The 26763-nt window shown below is 36.9% G+C and overlaps 1 protein-coding gene across 1 annotated transcript in view; it reads right to left on the bottom strand.

The window, feature by feature from the left end:
• Positions 1-1741: 1741 nt before the first annotated feature.
• Positions 1742-26763, bottom strand: part of Prex2 (phosphatidylinositol-3,4,5-trisphosphate dependent Rac exchange factor 2) — a 262087-nt gene continuing 237065 nt past the window's right edge. Inside the window, exons 38-40 of the mRNA XM_090338918.1 lie at positions 16515-16617; positions 12063-12130; positions 1742-7330 (exon numbers count right to left, since the gene is read on the bottom strand). Coding sequence (XP_090195044.1) covers positions 7285-7330; positions 12063-12130; positions 16515-16617 — 217 coding nt within the window. The 3' untranslated portion in view covers positions 1742-7284. The remainder of the gene's footprint in view (positions 7331-12062; positions 12131-16514; positions 16618-26763) is intronic.

Here is a 26763-nt window from a genome sequence, read left to right as displayed (position 1 = left end):
TGTAAGGAAACGGAAAGACTTGGAAAAAATCATATTAAGTGAAGCAAGCTGGTCCCAAATGAGCATAGGTTCTATGATTTCCCTCATTTGTAATAATTAGTACATTTAGGATTCTCCTAACAGAGGACCACAATAGCTCTAAAGCTGTGTACATAGGTCATACAGGATGAGACTAAATGAAATGAACTCCAGGTTAATGAAACAAGAGGTTTATCTTTATGGTTGCTGTTCTTAATGTATCATGTAAGGTTATTTCTTTTTCATATATTTTTATTATAATTAATAGAAGGGTTACACTATATTCACGATAGAAGGTGCATTACTTCACATGATACCCTCTCATGTTTTGGTCCCCATTTCCCTCTCCTCACCCCACCCCTCATCTTGTTTTCCCCCCTTCCCTATCCTATTTCAAATAACCAAATAAACATACATACAATATATCAGATAACAAGGTAAAATACTGTAACCATATGAGATAACCAAAGGACAGCAAAAGAGATGAGAGCTAACATAGTACACTAAGGACAATGATCACTCATTATATGGCTTTTGTTTCTATATCCTGGAGGTCCTTTCATTTAGCGTCATACTATATGGCTTTATGTATCTAGGTTTTGTTCTATTGTAAATCTCTGCTAGGAGAGCCCAAGGTTTCTACTGATTATGACAAATGAGGGAAACCATTGAGCCTGTGTTGCTTTGAGTCTGGCTTACTTCAATTAATATGATTTTTTCTAAGTCTTTCCATTTCCTTACCAATGGGGAGATGTCATTCTTTCTGACAGCAGCATAGAAATCCATTGTTGATAAATATCACATCTTGTTGATCCACTCATCAACGGAGGGACATCTAGGTTGGTTCCATATCTTTGCTATGGTAAATAGTGCTGCAATGAACATAGTTGCGCTAGTAGATTTAGTGTGTCATTGTTTCTGGACGATTGGGTAAATGCCAAGTAGTGGAATTGCTGGGGCATAGGGGAGCTCTATGCTTAGTCTTTTGAGGAACCACCATACTGCTTTCCATACTGATTGAATGAGTTTGCACTCCCACTAACAGTGTAGTAGCGATCCCTCCTAGCCATAGGTTCTTTTCTGTCTCTTTTTCCCACTTATGGTTAATCTCATGTGGTTATTGTATCTGAGTTTGTATACTGGTATACTGTATACACACTTATTTATTTGAAATAGGGAAGGGAAGGGGGAAAACAAGATGACTCCAAGGGGGGAGGGAGATGGAAAAGGCGATAAAAACATGAGAAGGGGTATCAGGTTTCAAAAAATAATGTGCCCACCACCTGAGGAATGTAACCCTCTATACAGTAACCCCTCTTGACAGTAAAATACAAAAAAAAGGAATTTTGCGGAATTTTCTGCCTGTGCTGGCTTTGAACTTTCATCTCAGATATCACCCTCTGTAGCTAGGATTACAGGTATGAGCCACTGGTTGCAGATTCATTTTTAATTTTTTAATATAAATAGATGTGTTCCTTGAATTTTATACTGCTCATTGTGTCTTGTTTTTTTTTTATTATTATTAGTGCATATGGTCTTTTGTTGCTGGTTAGTTTCTTGGGTTGCATATTGTTCCAATCACCATAACAATACGTTGTTCAACCTCACATTTTGGAAATAATATGTTTTTATAATACCCACTTCAATTCAAAAGTGGCTCATAATAAGAATGGAAGAATAGTCAAGAGATGGGCTAGTTAATTCAGAGAATGATGCAACTTTCATGTCATCTGTGAAGCTTTCTCATATGGGCGTCTATGATTGGCTTGTTTTTTGGGGTTCTTCCTAGCAGTTACCACCTCATAGCTATGGATTTGTTTCCTACATGTATTAGATTTCTTCTGCTGGGCTTGGGATTATCCCCTACAGTGAAAATCTGAGTTTCTTGGTTTTTGTTTTCTGAACAGGTTAGATTATAATAGGAAATAAACCTAGATGGAAGAAAAGCTAAACTGGTCATACCATAATCCACTTTATTATTGTTGACACTTATTATAAAATGTTACTGTACTGATCTTTCATACTGACAAAAACAAGTGACATAAAATACATAATGCATTTTGCTAACTTGAACAATACACAATGTTTGGAATGATTGAAGCTATGTTACATGAATATTTTACAAAGGACAAAGCCGCTGTAATACATTCTGATGAAATATCATTAATTTTTTTATATTATCCAAGTATGGATATATTCAAAACAATTACTATTTATAGAATCATTGATATTTTTAAATGAGTAACTATTTTTAAATGAGTACTGTGTAAATGAGAACTTATAAAAATATTTTAAGCAATGTTTTACTCATTTATGTGGCAGTTACAAAAATATATATTTATCTGAAACTCTAATACATATGTTTGAGGCATTAGATAATCAAATTCAAATATATGTTTTCTGAGCATTTCACCAACTTAGTATTCTTGGCTACATACAGTATATCATACAAATATAGTATTAGGATAGGTTTCTGTTATAAATAACTTCATTTTGAGAGTACACAACTGATCAGTAATACAGAGACACTGTTTTGTTTTTAGGGTCAAACATGTCTAATACAAATACTAGATTCATTGGCCATGACATTTACTCTTGTCATTAAAATAAATGATTCTCTAGTTTTTATTCCTAGTTACAAATATAACTTAAACTTGAACAATTTTGTTGTTAAGCAGCTATTTCTCAATGGCAATTTCTCGCAATTGCATGTGTTAAAAGCTTGGTCCCAGGATAATGCTACTGGGATGTGTTGAAAACTTTGGGATGCAGGGCCCAATGAGAGGTCTTTATGTCAGTGGGGTCCTTCTATTGGAGGAAATTGTGGGACCATGTCCCTTCTTCATGTTTGGCTGATGAGGTGAGTGATCTCATTCGGCTATATATTTCTGCTGTGATTTGCTGCCTCATCACACCACAGACCGATTTCACTGTGTACTGGAAACTCCTAAACTTTTAAACCTAAGCAACCTTTTTTTCTCTTTATAAGTTGATTATTCCAGGTATTTTGTCATAGTAATGGAAAGCTAATTCAAAGAGTAAAGTAGAAGCTGTGATTAAAAGGTATTCTGCCAGGGACATTTGCTACATAGACAGCTCGGATGTATACAGTATAGATGTTCAGTACATTGATCAACTCCATTTCTTTAATATAACACATCAAAATAATTTGCAGTAAGTACATATAGTCTATAGAGACATATGCACATATGCACATACTTCTCATTGAGTAGGCTTAGTAGACAACAGAAATCTATATCCAGTAAAGGAAGCAAACTCTCCTGCTAGATGGTGTACAGAGAGTATTTATTAGTCTCCCATGCATGCCCACAGGTACTTGGCAGTGCATATGCTAGGATCACAGTTCATGGCAAGTCACTGAAGTGAAGTTGTCACGTATGGTAAAAGAATAAGCTAAGTGACTGACAGAACTATAACATGGTCAAAGATGGTGGCCAGTGTTTAGCAGATGAAAAGGCTGAAGAGTTCCCTGCCTTCTCTCCCAAGGCTCATCACAAATGCTCAGAACACTTGACAGGATGTAGATTATCTTCCTTCATTAAAAGAAAAAGAGTACCTGAAGCCATTTCAACACCCTTTGCCCTAGTTCTCACACAGCACAATTGGCAATTTATTCAATAAATTGGTTAATGAATGCATGTTAAATTACTAGTCTATGGAAGTTACTAAATTATAATTTAGCAAGATAGCTCATATACAAATAAATCTATAAAAGATAAAAAAGATAAAATGAATTCAGTTAAATATTAAAGGTTACTTTCATTACCACTGCAGTAGAGAGAAAATGACCTTAAAATTAAAATGATTTAAAGGAAGACTATTTTAACTTTGAACATTATGATTTTATTTTTAAAAAGTGAATTAAAATTCTACTAACCTACATTAAATCATGTGCTATAGGAAAAGAACTACTTGAACTAATAAAAGAATATTTGAATGTTTAAAATAGGAATGTATTCATTGTAAATACAAGGAGTAACTTACTAATTAAATGCTTTTAAATCAATAAATACTAATCTTGCCTATAAAAGGTATATGGTCACAAGACTGAATATAAAGTGTTTAAATTAGTTAATAGATCCTTTCAGACTTTGCTTACCCATTGATTTTCTTGGCAATGACAGTCAATTTCATTTTATCCAGAATTTAATGATTACAAAATTGAAATTAATGTAGTCAGACTCAATGTCATTTCCATGTCATCAGTACTATGATACCCTAGGAAATTAGCTTAATTTTAAATTGTATACTGTTGCCACAAGAAGTTGCCAATGAGTACACAGGGAAGGAATCTAGGCCCCTGCCAGGGTATGTCTTAAAGAGAAAGGAAAAAGCCTGGCTTTTCCTTTGAGGATGCCGGCTTGTAAAAAAAAAAAAAGCATTAAATCTAAATTTAATGTTACATATCCAGTAGAAGTAACACTACTACAGAGCTTTTCATCTAAACAATAGTGGGGATAGATATAAGTTGCTAGTTTCCTTGAATTCCTCATATTTACTTTACTAAATTCTGCAATTTAACAATAATTTACTATTAGAAAAAGATACAGAAAACAATAGAATGTTTGTAATGTACAGACTATGTAACTGACTATTATTTTTTAAGTCAGGTACCTGGTAAGCTTAAAAAAAGAAAAAAATTCAATGCAGAGTAATCTATTTCAGAAAGGGGCAGAAGTCCAGATTTCAAAGTTAGAAAAATAGTTGTCAGGCTTCAGCAGCATTTGAAAGAGTGCTGGTTAGAGAGGACTATGAAGCATGGAGGTAAATAGATTCTATAATCCCCAGACAGTTAAATGTCCAATATTATATGGAGTTGCTTTTTTGATGAAGAAAATTTGTCATTATTCACTCCTCTACTCTATAATTTTGCTGTTACCTTTCACTTAAAATTATAGTTAAATTTCATAGGCTGTACTATTTCCTAGTTGTAATAAATGTCTAAAACTATTATTTTCAATTAGGGGGATTATGATATAAAATTCATATTGCAAATATGCATGGAGAATGATAAAATGCCTGGAAAACTGCATAATTTTCATATATTAAGGGCATTCATATGCATTCATATTAGCATATGTTATACTTTGTGCAATAGAATATATAATTGAACAGCAATGCATATTATATAACTAGAGTAATACATATAATTTGTAATATTATTATACTAATAAGGAAAAAGAGAACAGCACAAGAGACTTTGTTAGTTGTATGAATTTGTGCAAGTCACTGGGCTATTCATCAGTTTCTCAACTGTTAAACAGGGCAATAAAACAATACCATCTCCCAGTCCTATTGTAAGGGCTAAGCAGAATCATTATTCAGGACAGAGTAAACATCCGTGTTAGCTGCACTTTTATTACAGTATAACACTACATTGACTGTTGTTAGCATAAACTGTGGTTAGGCATTTAGTAAGTGCCATGCACACTGGTAAATGGTATGCCTACTTTTAATTCTAAAAATAATATTAAGTGTATTCCACTGAATACAGAGTAGATCCTTAAAGTTTGTGAACTTATAAATACAACAGTAACAGATAATGGGTCCCATGAGATATGTCCAAGCATAACGGAATTACTGAGATGGCCTTTTCATGACTTTGATGAGGATTATTACCAGGATGTGATTGGAAGCTGTGATGACAGGAAAAGAAATTCGATCAGGCTAAACAGCTCTGTTCATTCATTCACCCTGAATTGAAAGTGATCCCATGTTTGATGCAGGAAAATTAAAGATTTACAGAAACCTTCAGAGTTTCACAAAAAACTTCACTTGCCAACAATGTCAAGTTGTGAAATTTGGGTCTTCAGCTTTTTCTTTGGAACCTGTCACTCTTCTGGCCATTATTTAAATGGACTTTCTGCAAATGTCTGTGTCAAACAATGCTTATCACTACCTTCACTGCTAGAAATGGATAGCTATTGAGATACGGAGACATGTGACGTCCCAAATATTCCTAATAGTATTTTTGTTACTCCATATACAGTTTCTAGTGAAGAAGATACTTAATAATACCCTGAAAGCTCTTATTAGAATTCATAAACCAAGACTGAATGATAGTTTCCTAGGACTTTAGTTGTGAAAGCATTTCACATACTCAATCGAAATCCATATATAGGCACGTGCTATAGATTGCTGTTTAGGTCAGCGATGATTAACATTCACAAACATGGCGTTTTAAGATTAAACCATCTACTGAGGTCACCACTTCAGCTTGGATAAGTTGTGTAAGCCCTATGATGCTTGCACCATGGTGAAGTAAATCACTTGCTGGCACTATTTGCAGTACTAGTCCCCGATGTTCAGCAAGCCACGACTCTTATTATAATCACCATAAGAATGTTTAATAAAACCATGCATTTAAGACCATTATTAATGTAGTCAACATTATGGTGTAGACTCTAGAATAAAGACAGATTATACTTTGTGTCCATATTATCAAAGTTCCTAATAGTCCTCTTGAAGTACAACAAATAACTCCTATTTTTATACCTTGCACATATATTGGGATGGGAAAATTCACATGACTGTGTATTCTTTTCAGGGTTTTACATCTCATAGGAAAGGTTTCAGAAAACGTAAGAGAAGTAAGTATAGTTTATGTTTCTCTTCCTTGGTCCTCACTACTCCTTATCACACCAAAGCACTGGAAGATATCTTGCTGGAGAACTCAACAGCTCTTCTTGACTGAGGCTCCTTTGGGAGAAAGCAGCACACATACTTCTCTATGTAGCACAGGTACCTTCTGTCTGACACAGACAAGGAGGAAAGCACTCATGCCACCACGGCTATATGGGAGTTTACCTGTCTGCAGGGCTCACAGAATGCAGTCGTGTTTCCTTGGTGACAGACTTCTTCAAGAAACTCTATTCTCTACTACTGCTGTCCATTAGGAAGAGTTGAAAACAAACACTATAAAATTAATGAGTGACAAAGCAGGTGCAATTGCTAGTCCATTTTTTACCTCTAATATTTTCCCCATAAATTCCACCAGTAAGTTTTGGCCTAAAAGTGACTATTTAATGTCCATATAGAAAAGGATTCATTTAGAAGACTGGACTGTTTGTACGGACTTGTCTATTTTCATCATACATATCCAAGTATACTCTGAATGTTTATTTTTCCACCCTGGGGAAGGAGAGACTTAAATTGAATGAAGGCATCTCTTTATTTTCAGTGGAGAATGTTGGGGCTGCATGCACTTCATGTAGCTTCAGGATGCTGTGTCCTTGTGAAGCATCTTCATTCATCCCCCATGGGAGGAGGTGGCTCACACAGTTTGTACAGCCTAGAAAAGACACAGCAAAATGGAACCATCACTCATCGAGTGTGTCACCCAGGTTTCATTATATGATTTCAAGAACTCCTGTGTTTCTTGGTAAGCCTAGAGAGCTACTGAGTAAACAAGACTGCATTGTCAAAATCTGCTGTTCAGGTCCAATATCCACCCAGGTTGTTTACTTTGCTGATAGTAAAATTTATTCTCTGAATCCCAAGAGAAGAGGCTAGGCTGGTAATTACCATCACATCAATGGTGATTTGCTTATAGTGCGATAACACTTATGTCAGAGGAGGCTAGTAGAGTTCTCATGCATTTTAGTAGAGATTTTTTGTTACCAGAGCAGTCATACAAGAGGTAGGATGTGAATGGGAGGATGTGACAGATTCCTGGGGCTTGGTATCAAAAGACACTGAGGGTTCTTAGCCTGGCTCTGTCAAGCCCTTATTGGTGGGTCCAAATCCACTTTAGTCATGGAGATGGCCAGAAATGATGCCTTTGAAGCCCTGGTGCAGTTGTTTTAAGGACACACAGCATTGACACAAGCTCAGGGGAATTCACTAGGTTTACACAAGTTCCAGTGCTCCAATCTCCCAAATGGTTGAATCCTGACTCCAGAAGCAAAGTAAAAGGGAACACATTTGGTGTCACATAATCCTAGGGACCTCAGGCCTAATGCATTCCTTGCAGTGGATTGGACTATAGTTTCCTTACTAACGAACTTTGATTAATGACCTTATGCTAATGTATCAAACAAAGAATACAACTTTATACATTTCTTGGGGGGGTAGTGGTGGTGGTAGAGACCTTTTGGTGATTGAATCAGGACTTCATACTTTCTATGCACATGGTCTGTCACTGAGCTAACATCCAGCTGTTCAGCTTTAAAGAAGAAGAAAAACAGACCCCAACAGTTCAAACACAGAGCTGAGACAGAGTGATTGACTCTCTTTTTACAGTTTAAATTGAACACAGCTTGAATGAGTTGTTAACCAATTTAGCAAATTATAAATTTTGCTCTCCCTTTGACATTTAATCCCTGGCTAATTCTAAATCAATGGAGAAGAATGAGAAAGATTTAATATTGGGTTGTAAATCTCGTTAATAAAATGAACTTTCTTAGTCTAGAAACACACAAGTGATTATCTTTGGAGATTTGCAAAATGTACTTAGAGTCTGGAAGATAATGACTTATGCCTCATAAGTTATCCCCACATAAGACGGTATGACTAAAGACCTACCACACTCAGTAAAGCTGATTTCATCTGTCCCAGAGACAAGAATGCAGTACATTGACCCGATGTATGTGAAGAGTCTTTTTCCACTGAATAATATGTTTTTTGCTAGATTGCCTTCCTGACACTGGCATAATAAAATGATGAAAACACCTTTCTCCCCCTTTAATTTCTATCCTCTTATTCCCCTTACAGTGCTGCACAATGAGTGAAAAAGCACAAGGCTTGAGTAAGGCTGAGAAGAGAAGGAAGATGAGTGGCATTTGTCCCGCTCTGGGCTGAGCCATTGCTTTTCCATTATCTTGCTCTGCACGTTTGCACAGAATGGAACCAATGTCATGGAGTAGACAACGAGTCTTTGAAATGTCTGCCTTGCAAATTGGAGCAAAAAGCTACTCCCTGAGATCACCTAATGAAATAATAGCTTTGGGTACTGGGGAGCTGGGCAGCTTCAACTTCTGAGGCATCTTGGAAGCAACTCAGGGTTATTTGAGTTCAGAGACATTTGCAATGGAAATTGTGGAGCTTTGGGAATTTGGAGCAGGCAGATGAAGCTTGGAAGTGAAATGTAATAGGTAGAGCGTACGACTTTAACATTGCAGTGAGTCCTTTTGTGTTTGGGCAGCTAAACTACTGGGCAGTGGGAGGCCTTTGTGGGCTCGATATTTGTAGTCCTGGCTGTATTCTCATTCCACACCAGTGGACCTACATGAACAGGGCTTGCTCCATTCTCTGCTGTTCTAATCTGGGCTCCAGCAGCCATGTTGGGGCTGGTATTTTAGCCCAAATTCATCTTCAGAGAGCAGAACTGTCATACATTGTTCTATAGATCATGCTTTTCCTTTGCATAGACCAAATGCAGGTTGTTTTAAAGGAGACCCAGAAAGCAAATGCCTCTTTGAAGGCAAAATTATCCATTATACCCCACATCCATCTCACGGTCATTTTCCCAATGTACCATATGAGAAAACTTCATCTCAGAGGGGGAAAAAAATCCAACTAAATAAAGTCAGAAAGAGAGCAGGAGCTGAGACTTAGAATGATTCTTTTCATTTTAGACTATTATCACATGTTATCCACCCTCTCACCCCTCCAAAAAGAATGAGGAAAATCAAGCTTTTGTAGGATTACAGTTGCAGATTTTGTGACATATTAGAAAAATGCATTATAACTGGTAATCTTCCATTTGGGATGGAATATTTGGTCTTCTGCAGCTCCAGCCTTACTTTGCTTTATTCCCAATCACATTCAGCTAGCAATTACAGAGACTGAGGTGTAGTTCTCAGTCTCTGGGCTCTGGTCTCATTGCATCAACTCCGGTCGATGCTGGCTGGGCCATGAGCATTCTGTGTCCTCCTGTCTCCATCCTTAGACTGTGTTATTACCCTACTCAGTGTTTGCATGACAATTTTTGCTCATGTCTATCGTAGTTATTGACAGATACTCCTTATTTGAAAACAGTTGTTTTATTTGGTTGCTGCTATGTAACAGTTTAACAACTTCTGGTCTTTTCTCTTGCTTTAATCAATGGCCTGTCATCTGAAGATGTGAAGAAAGAAATAAATGTCTGCTAATTAGCTTTTTGTGTCTGGGCCTTAAACTTAGGGCCTGTTTACTATCCCTTAGCTTTCTGAGCACAAGGTTGGTGCTCTACCACTTGAGCTATACCTCTTCTTTTGGCTTTTTGCTGGTTAATAAGAGATAAGAGTTTCATGGGCTTCCCTGCTTGGGCAGGAAACTACCACCTAAGATCTAAGCCTCCTGAGTAACTAGGATTACAGATGTGAGCCATCAATGTGCAGTTCCACTCTCTTTAGAGAGCACATGTTGGGAAGTTGGAAGTTAAACTAGCATAGAGAGAGATAGGGTTGGGAGATTTAAATCAAATACAACCTTAGGTAGAGATGGCACTCTAGACTTCCATAAAGCTACCTGCAAAAGCATTTCAGTTGGTTTACCCATGAGTGATCTGACTTTGGGCATTAACTATGTTCTCTAACTTGCCGTGTTTAGGTTGGGAGAGACTCCAGAATGATTGAAAGAGCAAATAAAATGCAGATTTGAAATAACTCTTGTTTTTACTCTCAGGGTTATTATTCCCTTGTATAAAAAAAGTGTCAATTTGTTAGCTGGCTCATTTTATTGTGTCACATCTCAAACGTCTTACATAACCCAGTAAAGAAAAGAAGTGGGGTCATCAGTTTCTTTCCTTGTGTTCAGCTTGTATATTGGTTTATTGATCAGGATGCTGAAAACTCATTCTAACCCCACTTATTAATGTGAATAAGCCCTAGCTTAAAACACCTTGTGGCATCATTATCTTGTTTTCTTATTGGAATTTTTAACACCTCACTGTGTCTGTTATACAAATATACCACATCTATCTTCACTGGAGGAAACAATGCTTATGTGAAATGATATTTCAGTAATGAGTCTTAGATGGTAATCAAATCAGCTATGAAAGATTACATTAACAAGAGCAGAGGATTGAAGAGTTGAGAGTCGGCACTAATGATGAATGTAGCTAGATTACGAGCGCTTCATCCATTTTCGAGGAGGGGAAATAGGTTTTTCTTTTCCAAAGCACTTTCACTGCCCACAAAGGTTTTCAGAATGGGATATAACTTCATAACATTGCTCTCATCATGTTCACCCTGGTAATAGTGTTGTAAATAGAAACCAATAGAGTCTTTCCTTATGACAGTGCTTGGAGAAGCCTACTTTTTGTTAAAATGCAAATACATATAAGCATGTCTGCCTACCCAATCACCAGGGAAATAAAACATGCCAAACACAAGACAGTTCTCTGGGCCTTCTAACTCTGCTCATTTATTTTAAAGGTAGATTTGAGTCCTTTCATAGGACGATATGTAAACTGTGACTGGCATAAGAAATAAAAAGATCATGAACTGATTTATTCATATGTTCTTGGAATCACGTTGGATTTTGTCTTTTCTCTGATATAGATACTGGTATTGGGAAAAATAAAATTCCCAAAGTATTTCTCCTATTCTTAGAAATTATATGTAGGTTGGGTAAAGAAACACATATCACTACCTGCTGCACATAGAAAGTGTTCTCGTAAAACAATATACAAGCTGCTTAAGGAGCCCAGAAAGAAAGAAACTCAAGCAAGGATCCAAATAGAAAATGACATCTAAGCTGGGTTTTATGGGATAAAGAAGCATTCTCCACAGAGATGCAGATGAGAAAGGCAATTGTGGAAAGGGGAAGGGCTTGTGCAGTAATAGGTGGAAAAATCAACCTGGCATCTCAGTGAAGGACACAAGTGGATTTAACGTTTTAGTTCTATTTGCACAGACTTTCTATTTTTGAATGCCTGGTGGAATTCTCAAAACGGAATAATGTCCATTTAATTCTGAGACATTTCAGCTTAATTTCCTTAGCCATTGGGTGGTTACCAGGGAGAGCCCCATAATCCGTGGCACTGGGCAAATGTTAGATCAGGAGCATTTGTTATTGGTGTTGCTATAGGGTACACTTACCTGGGAGCTGACTGAGGGGTCCGGTCTCTGACTCCCAAATTCTTTGCTGTGTTTTGAACTCTTGCTCCCTGAAAAGTAGCAAAAATCACTTTTAACCTTTCATTGTATTAGCAGTTATGTTACCATTAGAGTGTAGAATAGTTCTTCCAGTATTTTAGTAGGGCACTTAACATTGAGAAAGAGAGAGAGAGTGGAAAGAGAGAGGGGGGAGGGAGGATGAAGCATAGGAGACATAACTAGCTGGGAAGTTTCCAGTAAACTCTTTTTTAAGAATCAAAATAGGCTCTTCTATTTCAGATGAGTACTATGTGCTTCCATAACCATATAACTAATCCAGAGTTTAACAGCTTACTCTTCCCTCTCTCCTCCATATTCATGTTCCTAAAAATTCCTAGAAACGTTCACTTTAGGTGTTGAGAACAGGAGACAGCATGCTGTAAACACCAGCTCTGTACTGCTAATTTTGTGGAACAACACTTACAAGTCCATTATTCTTCCATTTGCTTGCCTTAACATGAATCACTACCTATTTTGAAATTAGCATTATTTAATATTTTCTTAAGTGGTTTTAAAGCAATTTCTGGATAAACATGTCTCCGTGGAACTCTGAAGACTTATGTCTCAATGTTTACGGTACAAAGACAGTAGTTCTTGTTACTATTAATTTAAAAGATCTAGTAGACTTCATTAAGACCATTTCATTCGTATATATTTAATTTACTTTGATGACATTGACTGCCTCTCACCTTGGTCACTCGCCTCTTCCCAAATATTCCTCAGCTTAATCTTATAGATGTGATCTTATACATGTGATACTTATCAATGTAGAGGCTTTAATTCCCCTCGATGGATGTATTGCTGGGCATTTGGATTTTCTGAATTTATTGTGAAAGGAATTGTCTTTTTGTTGTCTCTCTCACTATGCTTGTTGACCAAGAATGGAATGTTTAGTCTTCCAAGTATGATAGCATACTCTTTACTCAGGAATTATTTGACTTCTTCCTTTCTCTTTTTTTTTCTTGGCCTATTACTCTGGCTAACAATGCATACAGACTTCTATAATATGTGGTCATGATTGGTTTCAGTTTTCTTTATGCCATGCCCTCATTATGTTTTATTATTTGTTTTCTGGCATCTCATGAATTCTCAGGTTTATCATTCTTGTTTCTGCTGATAATTTACCATATCTCTAAGGGCCTGGAGTTTTGTTGTTAGAGAATTCTTTCTGTATCCTGGACATGCTCAATACTACTGTCCAGCAATTGGGCTTATAGCAGTCAGAGTTAGTTTACTGGTACAAACATGTTCACACATCTATACTCATTTCTATATTTATCCACTTGTGTGTGTGTGTGTGTTTGTATGTGTATCAGTTCTGCTGATATTGCCAATGTGCCATATGGTTCATTGGAGATTCTGGCCTCTCCTTTATCTAATTTGTCTTTCTCAATTGATAACAAGTCAGAGTCTTATATTTGTCATATGTTTATTTATTGGTTCAAAACAAATGGATTTTAGAATTTCTAAGCTAAACTTATGACACAGATACACTAGAGTATCATAGTCATCTATAATTTTGTCTATATTTCCATGATATTACATTAAGTATTTAATAAGATGTTTCTGTTTTCTATTGTTTTCTCTTGTGACAGTCCTGGGGTTTGGCCTAGGCACTGTCTTTGAGCTTATTCTGCTCAAGGCCAGCACTCTATCACTTGAACCACAACGATCCATCTCGGCTTTTTGTGGGGGCAAGGGTAGTTTTTGAGATAAGCATCGCAGTCTTTCCAGCCATGATCCTCAGACCTCAGCCTCTTGAGTATCTAGGCTTACAAGCATGAACCACTGGTGCCCAGCTGCTTTCTAAATATATTTCTTCACATGACAAACATCATGCAAATGATCATCAATTAATCAGTTCTTCTGAGCATGTCAAAGCACTAACTATGGTTTTCATAAAGCATCTTAACCTTTTCTTCTACATTTCTTCAAATTCAAGTGGGGAATTCTAAGGTAATACCCTAATGAAAGGTGTATATGAAAACAAACTGAGGTTGTAAATATACATTGTAAAACATATAGATGTATTTACATATATGTATATAATAAATTTATTATACCTTGATACATAATAAGTACAGTTCAATAATTAAAGAATTCAAATACATAAATATACAGTAAAGATGGCAAATACACTCACACTTAGTCTATGAAAAACTGGATCTAAATGGTTAAATAATTTCCCATAGATCGAAAGGCCAAAGGCAGAAAATGCAAGTTAGATTTATGATTCAGACTTGCATTCTGATGGCTTAGATCAGGAGCCATCAAGCAGGAGCTGGCTTGTGGACAAAATACTGGAGAGAAGATGGGCAACAGAAGGAACATTACAGGAGTATCTGCTGTGTGCCCGTCTGTGCACTTTCCCACAGAAGAGGCCCCAGGCCCTGGGATTTTCCACACAGAAGTGATAAATCAGCTCATTGCCTCCCACAGCCATTTGGGTTGCAAAACTTGGAGGCATGGAGTTAGCAACAATGGAAGAAAGCTATCTATTTTAAATGCACTTATGTTTTAAAAATTAGGAGAGAGGAAATAAATACTAATAAAAATGCAGTTTAGAAATTAGTGAGAATTTTACAAGAAATTGCCTGATTTCCAAGCTTTTAAATTACATGTTACATAAGATACCATGGATTGGTATCATGTAATACTTTAAAGCATTTTTTAGCAGTTACATAAGTACTAATCAATAATATCAATTTTAGTTTATTTCCACTTTTTCTATTTCCATTTTTGGTTTTAACAAGTTAAAGACTGCCAGATGCTGGTGGCTCACACCTGGAATCCAAGCAAATCTGGGCAGAAAAGTCCATGAGAATGTATCTTATCTCCAGTTAGCCATCAAAAATCCCGAAGTTGAGAGATGTGATTCAAGTTGTTGAGCCTTGTAAGTAAGAGTATGAGGACCTAAGTTCAAGCCTCAGTACTAACATACATACACACACACACACACACACACACACACACACACACACACACACACGCACACCCCCCCACACACAGATAATAAAGAGAATTATGGTCAGGTCCATGGAGTAGAAATGTAGCCAACTTCTAATCTACTTACTAGAACATTCTAAAAAAAAGCCTAATTCTTCTTTGATCTGGGTCTTCTACACCTCCCTACATTCTTAGTCTCAGAGCAACAAAGTAAAACAAAACTAACTTTTTCCACATATCTCATCAAGCTAAATTCTAACTCTAATAGAAATAATCACAAGTTCATTTTGATCCGATTTTTTACAACAGAATTTGTATTGGACTCCCCCAACCCTCTGGTGCTTTACATGTGTTTGCCCTTTGCCATTGGGAGGGCAGTCCATCACGAGGCTTAAGCAAATCCTTCTCTGACCTTCTAAGGTCTTGACTGTAAATTTTCAGCTCCTGGATCCTAACTGGAAGTACTGGGGTATGTGCACTCATGGGGCCAGATTTGTGCATTTTAGACACAGGCTTGGTGCTGGCCACTCCAGCAGTCTTTCATTGGTTTCCTCGATATGCTCATGTAATCTTAAGAGCAAGCCCTATAGAAATGTATAAGCTTGCCTGAGAGTTTTAGACTAAGTCATTAACAAAGCAATCACACTTATAAAAGCATGTCTCTGTCACTTAGACAATTCAAATCTAGTCAGTGCACAGATTTGCTGTAAAAGCTTGAAGAAAAAGATATAGAATAAAACATTGTTATTTTTCCCTTTTCTTGCCATGTCTTGGGTTAGAGGTTAGGTATCTTTCCTACTAGATTGAGTCCCATTTTAGAATTAGATACTGTCAATTAGTATAGTTTTCATATTATTTTACAAAGAAAAAGGTACCAAAGGTGCCCCTCTTTTAAAATGCTTCTGGCTTAGACTATAGAAAGTTCATTTTATTCACAATAAATCAGATTCCTACCTATAAGTACTCTGGTAACCTAAGGGAGTCCACAACCCATTATTTATCCTCCCAAAGAAGTCTAAGGTCAATTGGTCTATCATGGAAAAGAGGCACACACTTCTTAATGGGGCATGGAAGTCCCCAGGAGATGACTAGAAGCTTGCAGAGCTCTCAATTTCCTCTTCTTCACTACATCCCTATCTATTCCTCCAGACTTACTAGATCAACTACCATTCCCAGAAATACATCGTTACTTTTTCTTGTCCTTTCTATAAGGTCCTGCTTATGTAGTCACTTTCATTTGTGCCTTTTCCAGAGTTCTCCAAAATTCTTGGAGACCCTTTATATACTCGTACTATGTTCTCAATGGGAGTTTCTCATTTGCGTTGTCCCTGGAAACCACATACTTAGAAAAGTACCTATGGTACTCCGATGATGCCCAATAAATGATCAATGGGACCTTCCCATCCAAGGCCTGCACAACAACAACTCTAATCTCTGCATGAGACTCACCTGCTTCCGCATCACATCTGTAGCCTGCATGATGTAGCGAGGAGGCAGCCCGTGGCTTCTGGCAAGGATAATGGCTTGCTCCAGAGTCACACTCAGGGTGCACCTGTGCCAAGCCAAGGGCAAGTGAGAAGACCAGGTACAAAGCATTCTCAGGACAACATGGACTACTAACTTCAAAATCAAAATCCAGTCAAAGCTCCAGGCTCTAGACCTTGAGCCAATGATGTTTCCACCTAGAATACTCAGGGAATAAATATTGTTTGGATGTACACTAGTGTTGTCTCAAATTACATTACCATAATCCAACAGTCAGATAAGTGGATAAATAAAATATAATGTGTATGTATGCACATATATACATACACACACTGGAATATTAATTAATACAGAACATAAATGATGACATTTGGAGAAAAATGAATGGAACTAGAGAGGATATTGCATTAAATAAAATCAGCCAGCCAGATTTGCACAAATGTCCTATTTTCTCTTATATGCAGAAGGTAGAAATGAGTATAAACAGAAGACTGTTTTGAGGAAAGGGCAAATTAGCAAGGGAGGTAGGGTAGGAGAGAAAGACAAGGTAAGTAGAATAAGATCAGATACATTATATTCACTTATTAAAAAGGTCAAAATGAAACTTATTAAAATCATAAACAAGACTAAAAGAATAAGGAGAAGAGGGGATAAAAAAGAATAATAGGGTGAATATAATCTAAGTATACTATATGCATTTATGGAAATGTCACGATGAATTTCTACTACATTTTACAATTAATAAACTAATTAAATACAAACACTAATGTGGGGGGTAGAGAGCTTCAGCCCAGAAAATTAAATAGCCACATTTGTAATAAACTTATTAAATATTCTTTAAGGAATTTTGTGTAATTCGGAAGAAATTACTTTAGATTTCTTATTCATTTCTGGATACTGATTTATAGTCATGCACGCATCTGAAAAATAAACAGTGAAATTACTGTTCACTGAGATCAGATTTGACTTTAAAAATGTGTTTCTCACTAAAGTTGGATCCTTCTTTGTCACCCTGCATTAGAATTAACTCCAAATGGATCAAAGACCTGGAGGTAAAAGCTGACACACTGAAAACTTTACAAGAAGGAATAGGAGATACACTAGGCCTCTTTGGCACAGGTCGAAACTTTCTTAATAAGGACCAAGAATCACAACAAATCAGAGAAAGGCTGGATAAGTGGGACTGCATTAAACTGCAGAGCTTTTGTATGGCAAAGGACATAGCTAGTAAATTAAATAGGAACCCTACAGAGTGGGAGAAGATCTTCACCAACCAAACAACGGACAAAAGCCTCATATCTAAAATATATCAACAACTCAAAAAACTAAATCACTCCAAAACTAAAAGTAACAACCATACCATTAAAAAAATGGGCCAAAGACTTAAAGAGAGTCTTCTCTGAAGAAGAAACAAAAATGGCCTATAGACACATGAAGAAATGCTCAACATCTCTGGTCATAAAAGAAATGCAAATCAAAACAACTCTAAGATGCCACCTCACTCCAATTAGAATGGCCAGGACAGGAAAACGAATAATAACAGATGCTGGAGGGGATGTGGCCAGGAGGGATCACTACTACACTGTTGGTGGGAGTGCAAACTCGTTCAACCACTATGGAAAGCAATATGGCAGTGCCTCAAAAGACGAAACATAGAGCTCCCCTATGACCCAGCAATTCCACTACTTGGCATTTACCCAACCATTCAAAATCTAGGGCATACTAAATCCACTAGCACGATGATGTTCATTGCAGCATTATTCACCATAGCAAAGATATGGAACCAACCTAGATGTCCCTCAGTTGATGAGTGGATTAACAAGTTGTGGTATTTGTACACAATGGAATTCTATGCTGCTGTCAGAAAAAATGACATCGACCCATTTGTTAGGAAGTGGAAAGACTTAGGAAAAATCATATTAAGTGAAGTAAGCCAGACTCAAAGGAACTTAGGCTCAATGGTTTCCCTCATTTATCATAACCAGTAGAAACCTTGGGCTCTACTAGCAGAGATCTGCAATAGAGCAAAACCTTTATATATAAGGCCATATAGTATGAAGCTAATTGAAAGGACCTCCAGGATACTGAAACAAAAGCCATATAATGAATGATTGTTGTCCTTAATGTACTATGTTATCTTTCATCTCCTTTGCTGTCTCTTGGGTATCTCATATTGCTACAGTATCTCACTTTGTTATCTGATATATTGAATTTATTTGTATTTGGATATTTGAAATTTGATAGGGAAGGGGGGAAAACCAAGACGGGAGGTGGGTGGTGGGTGGGGGGGAGGGTGATGGGTACCAAGACATGTGAAAGGGTATCAATGTATGTGAATTAATGCACCTTCTATCTGACAAATATCATGTAACCCTTTTATTAATTACAATAAAAAAATATTAAAAAATAAATAAAAATGTGTTTCTCCTCCTGAAAAGCCTTCTCATCATTGGCTGTATGTTGTTCGAGGAGACTTTGAGACTCCAATCTCTTCTTCTTCCTCTTTTCATGATGAGGTGGTTATGCCTCATGCTGCTGCTGTGATGCCCCCAAACAATGAGATCAACCAATCATGCACTCACATCTCCAAAACTTTGAGTGAAAATAACCTTTATTTTTATAAGCTGATTGTCTCCAATAGTTGTTACAGTAACTGAAAAATTGCTAACACAACCACCAAAGGTAGGAAACCTTTCCAAATAACCGGTCTTTAAAAAGTCTTCTCTCTCTAACATGAAAGTTTTTTTAGGGGTGAATTTGCACACATCTTATAAAAATAGATTAACTGTAGATTTTTTTCCCCTAAGCATTGTAGTACAGATTTTGTTCTACTTCAGCTTTTAGGTATTTATTTCATTTTGATTTATTAAGGTAAATAATTTGATTTCTGTTCTATTTTTGTACAAAACACCACATAGTTTGGTATTCTACCTAGGCTTTATTTATTTATTTATTTTTGTTGGTCCTGTTTTTTATGTTTTCTGTTTTTTTTTTTTTAATTCAGGGCCTAGGCCTGGTTCCTGAGCAGAAAAGCTCTATTACTTTGAGCCACCGCTCTGCTTCAGCTTTTCTGGCGGAGATAAGAGCCTCATGGACTTTCCTGACCAGGCTGGCTTTGAACCATGATCCTCAGATCTCAGCCTCCTGAGTAGCTAGGATTATAGGTGTGACCTACCAGTTCCTGGCCTACTTAAGTATTTTCAAGCTTTGGTCCAATTTTCAAGTGTTTTGGCCAATTGACATTAATAAACAAGAAACTGCAATGCAGTTGTTTACATCAAAGAAAAGCTAACTCACTTTTTCTATAGATCACCATAACAACCGAGCCCAATATATATATATATATATACACACACACATATATATCTGGTAGACTTGTATACTGAAAAATTAAGAAAATCACTGATTTAACATCAGTGATGTAATTAATACTAGAAAGAATAACTGTACTGTACAAAACTGTACTCTGAAGAGAAGCACATTAAATTCCACTGGCTGTCAAATGACTTGAGAAACAGCTTGTTCATTACCATAACTAATTCATTGATAAGTTTCTAGCAGTACATGATGTTCACAAAGGTTTCAAGTACAACTCAGATAACAATGCTCATTACTTTACCTGCACATGGCATGTGAAAGAACAGACTACTCCAATGAAGGCCAAGCAGTACAACAGACAATTCATGCTTTAAAAAAACAATTTTCTATGAAGCAAATACCTGCCACCTCAACACATCCATAACCCTTTTTCTTCTTCAAGGTCTCTTTACTTCAAATTGAAATCTTTACTGATCCTAACATTTTCATCAATAATGCTCATGATACCAGCTGAATGAATTCAATGAGCTTTATTATTATTTTTACTAATGCTAAAATAGGTCTGGTATCTCCTGATAGGAAATGCCTGGTTGTGCTCCACATCAGTGAACGCACAGAGGGATGATGAACAGGCAAGCTATAATTTTCATCCATGTTCTTAATTATTTTAAATTGATTTATCCTTCTGTTCCTCAGTTGTAGTACATGTAGTAAACAACAGTATGGCAGCCCACGATAAAATATTTTATTGCAATCTAGAAATCAATAGAGCCAGAAACAGGGCATGTCCAAATGTCATGTTGTGAGAACCAATCACAGACAAATCTACTTTCGAAAAGGTGTGCAGATTTTCTTTCTTCAGCATATCTCTTTAAAGGATGGTGTCTTCTCACACTAACCAATGTGTCAGTTCCAATGAGGAGGCATAATTTATTAGAAAACATTTAGAAGCACATATTTTGAAAGAGGTAATCACATGAATGTTGGAAACACTGCTTGCATTCCATTCAGGTTGTTGGATCCCTCGGTAGCCTTGTGTTTCCACTGGGGCTTACAGAGTTCCATGGTCTTAAACGAAGCATGTGAAAGAGCTCAGCAGTAAGTTCATAACTCTGCTGTCAATACCATTAGTTGCCTCATAGCTTCCAATCTTCTCTCAACCATTCCCATCTGAATGGAAAATTGAGTATTGGCAACACTTCTCTAACAGACACCAAAGATTGGTTTATCAATGGTGCATAAATGAGTACTCTGAACTTGGTTTTAAAAGAGACCATCTGATTTCACAGGTACTTTTCATTAGGAGACACTGATCTGGGTGACCACTAAACTCCCTTCCACAATGTTCTCTGCTTCACACTGGAGAGTTATATTCAAATTCAAATAAATATACATTTTTATCCTATCAGGGAAAAGTTTGGAATTTGGGATTTTTAGCTGCTGCTATCTGCTACATCATGAGAAAAAAATTTGGAAAAGGCTTTCTCTAGGAGACACACAATAAAAAAGTCACTGTCTAGTAGTTGTCCTTCACCAAAAGGCAAACATACAGAGGGGAGAAAATTATCCCATAATTTCAGTAATAAGCCATTCCAAATATGGATTCCACTTGTACTTTCTAAGAAGTGCCCTTGATGGGGTGACAGAATTGTACAAGAATTGATAATAGTCTATAGAAAGTAAGGGGCAAATTTCCTCTAAAATCAGGAAGAAGACTTTAATATGTATTAGAATTCCTAGCCAGAGCAATAATGCAAGAAGCAAGCATAAAGGGGACCCAAATAAAGAAAGAGGAAATGAAACTTTCCCTCTTGGCAGATGACATGATTCTGTATTTAAAGAACCCTATAGACTCCACTCCCAAGGTGCTTGAGCTGATTCAAAATTTTGGCAAACCATTTGTAAGGAAATGGAAAGACAGAAAAAATCTTATTAAGTGAAGTAAGCCAGACTCAAAGGAACATAGGCTCAATGGTTTCCCTCATTTGTCATATACCTTGGGCTCTCCTAGCAGAGATTTACAATACAGCAAATCCTAGATACTAAGGCCATATAGTATGACACTAAATGAAAGGACCTCCAGGATTGTCCTTAATGTACTATGTTATCTCTCATCTCTTTTGCTATCCTTTGGTTATCTCATATGGTTACAGTATTTTACCTTGTTATCTGATGTATTGTATAGATGTTTATTTGGTTATTTAAAATAGGATAGGGAAGGGGGGAAAACAAGATGAGGGTTGGGGGTGGGGGGAAGGAAATGGGGACCAGGACATGAAAATGGGTATCAATGTTTGTGAAGCAATGCACCTTCTATCTGGTGAATATAATATAACCCTTCTATTAATTATAATAAAAATATATGAAAAAAGTCTTTGGGGCTGGGAGTTTGGCTTAGTGGTAGAGTGCTTGCCTAGCATGTGTGAAGACCCGGGTTAAATTCCTTGGTACCACATACATAGAAAAAAGGTGGAAGTGGTACTGAGGCTCAATTGGTAGGGCTCTAGCCTTGAGAAAGTTCTAGGACAGTGCTCAGGCCCTGAGCTCAAGCCCAGGACTGGCAGAAAAATAAATAAATAAAATAAAATTAACCCTCCCAAATCAACTGCTTTTCTGTATGCCAACAACAAGAAAAGCAAGGCAAGAAATCAGGAAAGTAACTCCTTTTGCAATGGCCTCAAAAGAAAATAAATTGCTTAAGAATTAACTAAGAATGTAATGAACTTTTATGATGAAAACTTTAAAAATCTGAAAAAGGAAATCAGACCAGAACTGAGGAAGTGGAAAAATCTCCCATGCTCCTGGATTGGAAGGATTAACATTGTGAAAATGGCAATCTGCCATACCCATCAATATCGTAATGTCATTCTTTAAGGAAATACAAGAAGCAATCCAAAATTTCATATGGAATAATAAAAGACCCTGCATAGAAAAACCAATCCTTAGCAGAAACAACAGCACTAGAAGAATATGAATACCAAACTTTAGACTCTATTACAGAGATAGAGTAACCAAAACAGCTTGGTATTGGCACAAGAACAGGCCTGAAGACCAATGGAATAGAACTGAAAAACCAGAAATCAACCCATAAGATTATAATAGTGCAAAGTCTAAGTACATAATGTCATCTAGGATGAGACTAAATGAAAGGGTCACCAGAGTATGGAAGCAAGAGCTTTATCTTGTGTGATTGTTGTTTTTAATGTACTATGTTATTTCTCTTCTCTTTTTTTGCCATTTGGTTATCTCATATTGTTATAGTATCTAACTTTGTTATCTTGTATATTGTATACATGTTTGTTTATTCAAAATAGGAAAGGGAAGGGGGGAAAACGAGATGATTGGGAGGGTGTCAGGGAAGGGAAATGGGGACCAAAACATAAGAAGGGCTATCAATATGTGAGAATTAATGCACCTAGTATCTGGTGAATGTAACTGTAACCTCTCTATACATTACCCTGACAATAAAAAATAAAAATAATGAAAAAAGTAAAGGGCATGAGTCTATGCATATGATTTATGCATCCTGTTGACATATTTCACATTGAGAACATATCCCAAACCACTCAGGTATTTAGTGTAGATTTATTATGTGTTTGTGTGTGTTGCTATCAGGTATTGAACTGAAGGCCTGTGTGCTATTCTCTTATCTTTTTTGCTTGAGTCTAGGCCTTTACCACTTGAGCCATAATTCCACTTCTGGTTTGCTGTTGGTTGAAATAAAAGTCTCATGGAATTTTTCCCCCTTGGTTGGCTCTGAACCACAATTCTCACATCTCAACCATCTGAGTAGCTAGGGTCCACCAATGCCTGGCAAAATACTTTGATTTAGTAATTCTGTGTGGGGGTGGAGAGGACGACAAGAAACAACTTGTTTTTCTCTCCTCCTCCCTCCCTTCCTACCCTCCCTCCCTCCCTTCCTTCCTTCCTTTCTTCTTTCCTTCCATTGAAAGATATTGTCTTGGTCTATCTACAAATATTAATAGATGCTGGCACAACTGGATGTATTGAAAAATTGAGAAATTTGAATTTCCAGGCCTCTAATTTATGGAAATCTTTTTTTAAGGTCCTGGGAGGGGCCCTGGTAGTGCATCCACACAGTCCTTTACAAATCCTTAACTGAATTCTTTTTGTTTGTTTATTGGGGTCATGGGCTTGAACTAGGCCTAGGCACTGTCCCTGAGCTCTTCAGCTCAAGGCTCCCACCCTACCCTTGAACCAAGCCCCATTTCCCATTTTCTAGAGGTTAATTCGAGGTAAGAGTCCTTTTGTGCCTGGGCTGGCTTTGAACCTTGATCCTCAGATCTCAGCCTCCTGAGTATCTAGGATTACAGGCGTGAGCCATCGTGCCCAGGTTCCTTAACTGAAATGTTATAGTTGCAAGCTGTATAGGTGCCATCTTCTTGGCATGGACCTTTGGGAAGGAGAGTTGTAGTGATGGGCACTGTTCCAGTGACAGCTGGTTATCTCTGAAAGTAAGTTAACAGAAGTCACATTGGGACATATGAGATACATTTAATGGGCCCTGTTTGTACAATTGATGGTTGCTTCCACTTATGGTTAGACTATGGTACTATCTCATGTAAGAATCATTTCTATGGTGGGGGTGGGGGGAGGGTAATGGGTACCAAGACATGTGAAAGGGTATCAATGTATGTGAATTAACCCAACTTCTATCTGGCAAATATCATGTAACCCTTTTATTAATTACAATAAAAATATTAAAAAAAGAATCATTTATAGACTATTTCTACTACTCATAGTACAAAGTAATCTCCTAGTGGAAAGGAGAGGATGGCTGATGTTGTGATGTGATCTGCCACAAACCTAACACTCCCAAACTGGAAGTATAGATGTAGTGGACAAGAGCCCAGATTGGAACTTTAAATCAAAGCTCTTCTATACCACAAGTTCGTATAGTAGTTCATGTGCTATAGAATTTCAAGGAAGGCTTTTTGTAGTTGTTATTCACTTGATAACAATTTACACACTTAGAAGATAATAACAATAAAAAAAACTTTGCTGTTGAAGGGCTTTCCTAAACTCTCAGTAATTTAAATGTGATCAGGTACATTACAGAAAAGATAGAATAAGCTTCCTATTCTCTTTACCAAAACATTATATTCTTGGGGGTTGTTATAATTCAGTGAACCAATCAAGGGAAATTTTACTACAAATTATGAGAAGAGAAATGGATCAGATAATAAAGTAGTAAAATATAATTTTTATGTATTTTTAAACTGCTTGTATTTATTATTGTTTGTTACTTTGCAACTTTTTTGTTGTTCTGGAGTTATGAATAACTATTAATTTACATTCTCATTATGTTTTTTTATTCTTGAAATTAGAAAAACAGCTTTAGATCCCAGGGTTTCCATCATTTAGTTAGAGTTGGAGCAGTAAAACAAAGCCATGTTATGTCCCAGGCCTCTTGATAGTGAAATTGTAACAGGAAAGAAAGAAAGAGGGGGGAGGAAGGAAGGAGGGAGAGAGAGGAAAGAAAGAGAAAGAGGGAAAAAGAGAGAGGAAGAAAGATAAAAAAGAAAAGAGAAGGGAGGGAAGAAAAAGAAAGAAGAAAGAAAAGAAAGAAAGAAAGAAAGAAAGAAAGAAAGAAAGAAAGAAAGAAAGAAAGAAAGATCGATCGATCAGGTAAGGAAGGGAAATGGGGAGGGTACAGAGATGGAAAATGGGAGGAAGGAAGCAAGGAAGGAAGGGAGGAAAGAAGGGAAATGGGGAGGGTACAGAGAAGGAAGCAAGGAAGGAAAGGAAGAAAAAGAAAAGACATAAGTCAATATAATTTTTGGATAGGGTAAGTTATCTGGAAAGTCTAATTTGACAGGAAATATGAAGTGGATTAAATAGTGAAACAGCAGCAAGAGGTGCTGGTAGGGAAAGATTGTTTCAGGAGGAACAAGTGCAAAGACTCTGTGGTCACAGCATGTTCACTGCGATTACAAATGTGTGAGCTCAGTAGACTCACATCCAAACTGACATTTAGGGAAGTAGCCAGAACCCCAATATCTCAGTGTCAGAGTTTACAGTAAGTGATCTTCTTATTTATTTCTTTAGTAGTCATGAAAAGAATTTCAATTGTTAGATTATGTGATACTATATGATTCCAAAACAAATCATGAAAGTTATGTATTAAGTCTCCAACCTTCATATCTTCTCACTATTGTATTGAAAGCATCCTCAGTTGTTTTTCAATGCTAGCTGTAATGGCAGACACAAAAAAGCAATCATCTTAGTTCTAATTACATTTCCAAACCTTCAGAGGTCTATTGACTCTTTTAATATCGATCCACAATGTACTACACAAGGCCACCACCTCACGAGTGTTGAAATCTATTAAGCTGAACCCTTAGGGAGGTGTAGCCCCTGTTTTGGGCCACAGAGATGATGCAGAACTCACAATGAACTCCGCACGGGACCCAAAACACAAGGTGAGGGCATCAGCTCTGGATCCATCAGTGCATTTATTTGCCAACATTGCTATTCACTGTTGGGGCTCTGATGTTTTGCTTGCCAGTTGATCATTATGTGGCTCTCTGCTGGGAGCAATCTCAAAAGCTTTTATTACTAGGAGAGGGTTATTGAGAACCTGTTACAATCTCACATGGAAATCCAAAGTGAAAAGGATGTCTGAATGTGTAGCCACTTTTCCACGATCACCGTATTATTATACAGACATTTGAAACAATCAGAGATTTTAAAAACTGCAATCTTTAGTCAAGAATACTTTCATTTCTTATCCCCCATATTAAAAAATATTCATGGTGGAATAATGTTTTTTAATTTAAAGATACTTGACTCCATACTAGTGTTTCACATCTATAATCTTACCCACTCGGTGGGCTGACATCTGAGGATTGCTGTTTGAAACTAGCTGGGGCAG

Source organism: Megascapheus bottae, chromosome 9 (assembly GCF_031878675.1).
Source record: "Megascapheus bottae isolate mThoBot1 chromosome 9, mThoBot2.hap1, whole genome shotgun sequence".
In the NCBI taxonomy this organism is placed as follows: domain Eukaryota; kingdom Metazoa; phylum Chordata; class Mammalia; order Rodentia; family Geomyidae; genus Megascapheus; species Megascapheus bottae.
This window is presented reverse-complemented; position numbering and strand designations above follow the sequence as displayed.